Raw genomic sequence first — 7,518 nt, 5'->3', positions numbered from 1 at the left:
TAGCATGTAGTTGTTTCAGCAAACATTCGTTAGTTGAAACAGTAAACATTTTTTACAGCTAAAATAGCAAACAAATGCTGCTGAATTAGCAAACTTGTTTGCTAAAAATTTTTGACAAACATCGCTGCTGAAATAGCATACTGCGTTAGTTGAAATAGCTAACATTTTTACTGCTATAACAACTACAAATGTCTGTTGTCCCAGCAATAAAATTTGTCGTTTCTAACGATATGCTGAAATGAAACCCGTAAATCATTTAACACAATAACTTCTACATTTATTAAATGTGTGAAATAAATTGAATTCCATCGAAGTATTGGAAGTTAAGTTGAAGTGTTGTACAAGATTTATTTACGTTTATTTTTCTTCTTTGGCCTTATACACGCGGATAAAACATAACAATCTGTAATGAAAAGAAGTTGGAAAAAGCAATTAGTAACTACACTAGTTTACACTACAATTTACATTTGATTAGAGGTTGCTTTTTATGTATTTTCATCAAGTGAATTCGAAAATTAAGGTTAAAAAATTTTTAATGAAACAGTTTTTGAGATATACTTATTGTCCTTTTTCATTAGAAAAATCATTTCTCGAGTTAAAAATGTACGATTATATCGAACAAATGTGGATCTGTGATAAGTTAAGTGGTTCAAAATATATTTAAAATAGGGCACATTTTCAAAAAATATGCTTATAACGTTGTCATTTTTCTTCTAATCTTATTCTTACGTTAAAGTATCACCTTTACGAGCATAAAGAAAAACCGGACGTTATTTCACTTTTCCACCGGCACAGAATCACTGTAAAACATGATGAAAATGTGCTCAATTTTTATCGATATATTTAGAACCACTTAACTTTTCACAGATTCAACGATATAAGCGTTGAGATATGATTCTCGCGTCTAGTAAAAAACTAAAAATTTAAGTATATCTCAAAACGTGTTGCATATAAAAATTTAACTTCTATATTCGAATTCAGGAGATGAAAATACATAAAAAAATCAACTCACATCAAATATACGTGACAAAAATTTTATTTTGTAAACTATTTTTATTTATAGGTATTGTATTGAACGACGTCATCAAAATTCAAATAGGTACTTTTAGCAAAAATTAAAATGGTTAAAACTAAAAGCATACATTATTCTCTTAAGGCCGTATTTAGTAAAAAAGCAAGGTTGTAATGTTATCCTGGTTTAAATACTCACATTTAAGGTGCCAATTGTGAAACATTCGGGTACAGTTTAGGTTAGCTATAGTGGCAGCCCGTTATTTTAGGCCCACTTTGACTATTCAGTCCCTTATGATACAGCAGTGTTGAACTTCTCTCTTGTCACTGAGTGAGGAAGCTCAAAGACAAGGAATCTCCTTTTAATAGCCGAGCCTGAACACCATTTCCCATTGCGATGAAAAATTTAGAGTAGGTTTGAAACACTCAGAAATGTCACCAACATTCCAGAGGGAGTAATCCACCGTTGCAAAACTTCATAATGTTTAGTCGAAACTAGGATTGAATCCATAACCGTTTGTATGCAATTTTCCAATCTAAAAATTATAAAAACAAAAGGTCTTTCAAAGGAATACAATATTATACAATTCAATACTTACCAAACAACACAAAATAATTTTTCTATTTTCCCGGCTTGTCTCGTGTTTTCGTTTAAAAGTGATGCTTTGACGACGTTGGCGCTTGACATATCGACGTTGACATTTGTCAAAACCAACATTGGGTCTGTTCGCGTACTTTTCTAGCGATAATTATCCCATAAAAACTAGCAAAAGAGTAAATGTGCATTTTACTCTCTTTGCTTAAAATTGCTGAAAAGTACGCGAATGCAATCCAGTAACTAGAGAAAAGTTATCGTGAAGAATTAGCGGCTAAACTCGAACCCACCTTAAAATGTAAATTACTAAAAAGCGTTGCTTGTTCACAAATGTTATTGCATAATCAAAAAATACTAATTGTTTTTAACGTTTGAAGTTTTATAATGTGTACCAGTTTACTATTGTCCATTTGACTGGAGAGACTTTATAATTTTATTCGGATTAGCAGAAAATTTCAGCAGACTACATACTTTTCCGCAGTATGTCTGCTGTTCCAAAATAACAGATTGTTTGCTGTTTTAGCAAAAAATCTCCTAAAACAGCAGCATTTTGTTTGCTGAAAAACAGCAGACAGCGTTTGCTATTAACAACAGACTTTTTTCTATGAGTGTATAATATTTTTGGGCTCAAAATGCTTCCAAACATATAATATATTCACATAAAACAAACATATTAATGTTTCAGCAGTATCCAATAATATATATGCTTCCTGAAAAATATGTTTGGAACATATGTTAGAGAGGCGATATTTTTTGAGGGTGTATGAGCGTAAACTAAAAATCCCATAATTTCTGATATATTTGCGAATTTATTAAAAAACTCATTAAGCACGAATTAATAACCATTTTTCGAGGCATTACTTTAAAAAGTGGCGTGTGCCGCCCATGAAGATGAAATTCTTCCGACTTAATATATTCAGCATTTTTGTTTGCCTTGTAAAGATTTTCAACTTTCCTGAAGACTGCCAATAAAATCACACAATTTTTCGAGGTATTTTTAGCCATTACTTTAAAAGGGGCGTGGTCAGCCTATTTTTTTTTAATCATTAGTTTTATTGCAGCTAACTTGATGGGAAGTATTTTTTGCCACTAAAATCATGATTTCGGCCATAGTGGCAATATATGAAGAGTCGATATCGAAGGGTCAAAAAGCAATGTTGCTTGGTCGCCACAAGCCAATTATCCCGGTGGAAACATTTCTGACACCTCGTACTAAAAACTCCCGAAATAAAAAGGCTTTTGCTGTTCCTGTGTGTACCAAACACGGAAATCAAGTCAGCCCTTGCCCTTTGGCTTTACGTGTGGTTTATGTCCGCACTGAGCTGACTTTGGGAAACCTCCGTTATTGTTTGGAAGATGTACCGCCCCAGTCAAACTCCCTACTACTCCCCTTGAATTAGATCATACCAAGTACCAAATTTCAAATACGACAATAGCTCCGACATATCATCATCCCACCATGACGTGATACACTTTCCACTTAATCACGAAAGTAAGGAAACAATACACTGATAGAAATAATTTCATTATATCAACCAAATGTGTCGTAAAAAATTGTTAGTATAACGAATGTTTCGTACTGCTTACGAAAGTTTTCATTATCTTAATGAACAATTTTCGCTGTATCAATGAAAAACTATCGTTGGCTCAATTTTCTTTGTGTGTAAGAGTAGTGTTATTTCATTATCGATAAAGAGCCGAGGATTAATATCTCCCACGTATTCTACATTTTTTTTTGTCTCATTATACTGCCAGCTTAGAGTCAAGCTCAACAGGGTTTTCTTTCCCCACTATTTATTTCAAGTCCCTTTCCCTTATATGCATTCTAATTTATCATTAAAAATTGGTCCATATCAGTCCATAATTATATATAGCACCTATATAAATCGATCCCCAGATCTGAGTTCCGAAGCCTCATGGAGGAGCAAATTTCTTTCGATCCGCATGAAAATCGAACCATGAAAAAAAATTTGTCTATAGGTATCATTGGGAGCCACCGTGGTGCAATGGTTCGATTCCGGCTACGACCGAAGACCAAAAAGTTTTTTAGCGGTGGATTATCCCACCTCAGTAATGCTGGTGACATTTGTCACTGCAATGTGGAACGCCGTTCGGACTCGGCTATAAAAAGTAGATCCCTTGTCATTGAGCTTAACATGGAATCGGGCAGCACTCAGTAATAAGAGAGAAGTTCACCAATGTGGTATCACAATGGGCTGAATAGTCTAAGTGAGCCTGATACATCGGGCTGCCACCTAACTTAACCTAATCATTGTCCCCCTTTGACCGATTTGACTACAGGACCCTCTTGGAGGAGCACATTGTTGATTTTTGGCGCGTGATGTCAGTATATCGCTTGTAGTAAACCACGCATGTATACCATATTGGTCCATAATCATATATAGCCGCCATATAAACCAAACAACGTTCATAAATTTTAAAATTCCATTCCATCGGTAAAGAGTACACAAGATTCGGCCTGGCCTGTTTAACTGCATCCTTCCTTCGAAATCTTTTGATTTAGTTAATTTTGAACACTTTCTCTTATTTGGAATACATAATATGTCATTATTTACAGCAAAAATAATAACTCTTCCATTCAAGATAAAACTCTGAACTTTTCGAAGAAACATGCAAAATTTTAACGTGTTTATTAAACAACTGTAACATAATATGACATTTCTTTGTATTTGACCTAGAAACTAACGGAGTCATATTTTCCAAAATATTTATCATTATCGCAACTTTCCACATTCTCCAAATTTTGCACACCAAACGGATAACATTCGCGAACTGGGACATAGAATATACCTTCAACTTCATCGACAGCATCTCTCGCCCCCATGCGGACTTCAGACAAATTGGAACCACAATTGTGGAACTTTGCCTGGATGAAATTATCACATCTTATTGCTCCGAAATCATTCAACTCTAGAACTTCAGCATAGTACGATGTAACGCGTATATGAGAACACTCATGAGAATCACATCCCGGTTGATAATTTCCTCCATTTACATAGAAATCAGCTTTACCTATGGGCTTAACAAATCCCAATACACCGATATTCGTGTGGATGGCTTGAACATAAATGGCATCTGTAGCGGCTAGACGTTCTTCAGGTTTATTATAGAAGAATAGAGGTTTCGCAGGATCCAAACCGATAATCTTGTGAATTTTTCCATTTTTAACATTTTTCCCCACACTACCAGCGACATGAGCTCCCAAGCTATGGCCGATTATTGTTAATGTTTCAAAAGATAGTTTATACACCTCTTTCGTATAGTCGAGCATGGTTGCTATGATTTGGCCTGTCCTGGGTATAGCAATCACCGAAGATACATAATCCCAAGAGCGTGCTCGATTCCAATCCGCAACGATAACATTGCAATCTATGGCTTTTAAGGTGGCTGATACCATGGTCTGGATGAAGTCTGACTCATAACTACTATTCCAACCATGTACAAATATGTAAGTGGGTATCTCCGGCACAAAATAATAAAATCCCTCTGGCGTATTTATTGAAAATTCCTTAGGCTCTGAGGGATTGTGGCGGGTATAAATGAAGAAATCCACGGTTGGGGCTGCAATTTTGTCAGAATCTTGCTGTCTTGCTATCAAATATTTTTCCATGATATCCTCGTCCACCCAATCATAGTCTTTTTGAGGATCATCTAGGCTATGACTAGGGGTACCTATAGGTTAATATTGAGGACTATTCAGTAATGTGTTTTGAAAAGAATATAAAATAGGTTCTTACTTCCCAACAAGAGGGTCACAAGTGTGAATAACAAAAGCATTTCGTAATCTTACATTGCAACTTCCATGGAAACATTTATATAGTAGGCCAAGCCAATTGTTTCGACCAATTTAAACCTTCATGACAAATCAAAGTGTAAGGTTATCTAATTAATGGGAACTACAATAGTGTTCCAATCACACTATGTTAATACATAGCATTATACAATTGGAAACTAATTAGTTTACAATTTAAAATTAAAAGTGTCATTCAGCTTATAGCCAATTCCATGAAGAACATAACTCAAAATATTTAAATCAAATAGTGAATCGAAACTTCTCCACCTTATATCGATAAACATATGCGCAGAAATAATATTACCAACATTTTTCCAATTGAAATTGAAATTTAAATTTTTAATTAGAAAAAAATTAATTACTCAAATTGCATCAATTAATTGTTACAACAATTTGATCAATTAATTATACGCTTCACTTTGCCATTCCGAAATATTGGTCTCAGACCCTATAAAGTATATCTATTCTGTTTGGTGGTGTAATTCTGTTGAAATCGCGCTGACTTCTGACTGAAACTGAAAGTTATCCACTGGAAAAATGGCACAAGTAAATGTTATTGACGTTGTTCGGATGTTACTGCAAATGGACATTTTGGACGAGCAAATTTCATCCGGAAGAGCAAAATTAAAATTTTGTAAGTTCTTTATAAAGTATGAGCTTTCTAACAACCATAAAAACTTATAAAAAGTTCCCCTATACACCGACCCACAGATTTGACCTCCGGACCCTTTTGGAGGAGTAAATTCCATCCGATCCGGTTTAATTTTTTTTTACGCGCTATTATATACCTTCTGACCACCATAGAAAAATTCGTCCGTGAAGGTCGAAATTATATATAGCCCCCATATAAACCGATCCACAGATTTGACTTCCGGGCAAAAATTGTCCCTATTTATATATGGCCCAAGATTTGATTTCTTCTGAAGGCTCATGGAGCAATAAGCTTCATACTATCAGGTTAAAACTTGGCCCTTTAATTACTATATTGAATTAATTTGATTTTTACGCCGAAAACATCAATTTTAAAATGATTAAATTAAATACTTGATTGGGGCAAATTTCAATTAACAATTTAACGGAATCAATAAAAAGTTTAATAGTTTGTGATAGGAAAACATCAATGAATGCATTGAGATATTTAAATAAATTGCATAATATATAAAAAAAATTATATTATGGAAATAAACCCAGCTAATAACTAAATCTTTAAACAATGGAAAAAAATCAACTCTGATTACAAACTGATTAATCTATTTACGAACTTTTGAATTATACGATCATTTCGTTCTCCCAGCAAAAATATTGGACGTTGTTCTAAAGACACAACTTTAAAAGCACTTTCAAACATGTCCACCCAAGATGTTATTTACTTTAACTACACAGGAAGTTCTTTAATTCAACTTTTTGAACTCGCTTTTTTTCATATTTTATAATTTTTAAAAATGCTAAATCACTTCTAGAAAAATTTCAGAATTTTCGCAAAATTCTGAAATTTTTCAGTAAAGAGTTAGAATGCAATAAAAATCATAAAAAAATCATAAAAAAATCATAAAAAAATCATATAAAAATTTTTAATTTCGCAAAATATCACATACTTTGTTTAACTCACATCCAAAATAACTGAAATCGGATCACACCTTAAGAAGTGATGGAAATGCAGTGCAACGGCTGTTGCCATGGTGGACATCCGTCCTACGACAAGCCCATGTTAAATTCATCGCTTCTGCGCCAATATTGCACCACTTCCGGATCCAAAAAGAACATTTTCACTGCTTTTTTGGCGGAACTTTTTTTTGCTGGGCTGTGGCACTTAAGTTGCAATACTTTAACTAGATTTGCCATACATTTTACATTTTTGTGCCACCTTTTTGCCATATTGTGAAACTTTTTAATTAAATTCATGTAACAATTTCGGAATATTTTCCGTAAAGATTGCGGATGTGATCGGTTTACTAACATATCGTACCTAATACTAGCTTTATTCTTTCAAAAAATATTTTTTGTTTCAGATTTGCCTGATTTGCTTCATATAGTTTTTCATGTCATACGTTGCATGTGGTGACTATTCAAGAAAAACTTACGGTAGCATACATTTGAC

The 7,518-nt window shown here is 33.9% G+C and overlaps 1 protein-coding gene and 1 long non-coding RNA gene across 2 annotated transcripts; both read right to left on the bottom strand.

The window, feature by feature from the left end:
• Window positions 1–252: 252 nt before the first annotated feature.
• On the bottom strand, window positions 253–1,681 carry LOC142241752 (uncharacterized). Its single transcript, XR_012723795.1, has 3 exons — window positions 1,611–1,681; window positions 1,211–1,547; window positions 253–403 (listed from the first exon to the last, which is right to left on the bottom strand). It is a non-coding gene; the product is annotated as an uncharacterized LOC142241752 (long non-coding RNA).
• A 2,620-nt stretch (window positions 1,682–4,301) lies between these two features.
• LOC142231389 (phospholipase A1-like) lies at window positions 4,302–5,404 on the bottom strand. The gene is made up of 2 exons (XM_075301999.1): window positions 5,365–5,404; window positions 4,302–5,299 (listed from the first exon to the last, which is right to left on the bottom strand). Exons 1-2 carry the CDS (start codon window positions 5,402–5,404, stop codon window positions 4,302–4,304), a joined length of 1,038 nt encoding a protein of 345 aa, XP_075158114.1.
• Between the last annotated feature and the right edge of the window lie 2,114 nt (window positions 5,405–7,518).

Source organism: Haematobia irritans, chromosome 1 (assembly GCF_050003625.1).
Source record: "Haematobia irritans isolate KBUSLIRL chromosome 1, ASM5000362v1, whole genome shotgun sequence".
In the NCBI taxonomy this organism is placed as follows: Eukaryota; Metazoa; Arthropoda; class Insecta; order Diptera; family Muscidae; genus Haematobia; species Haematobia irritans.
The sequence above is the reverse complement of the archived record's forward strand: the minus strand, read 5'-3'. Positions and strand labels throughout refer to the sequence as shown.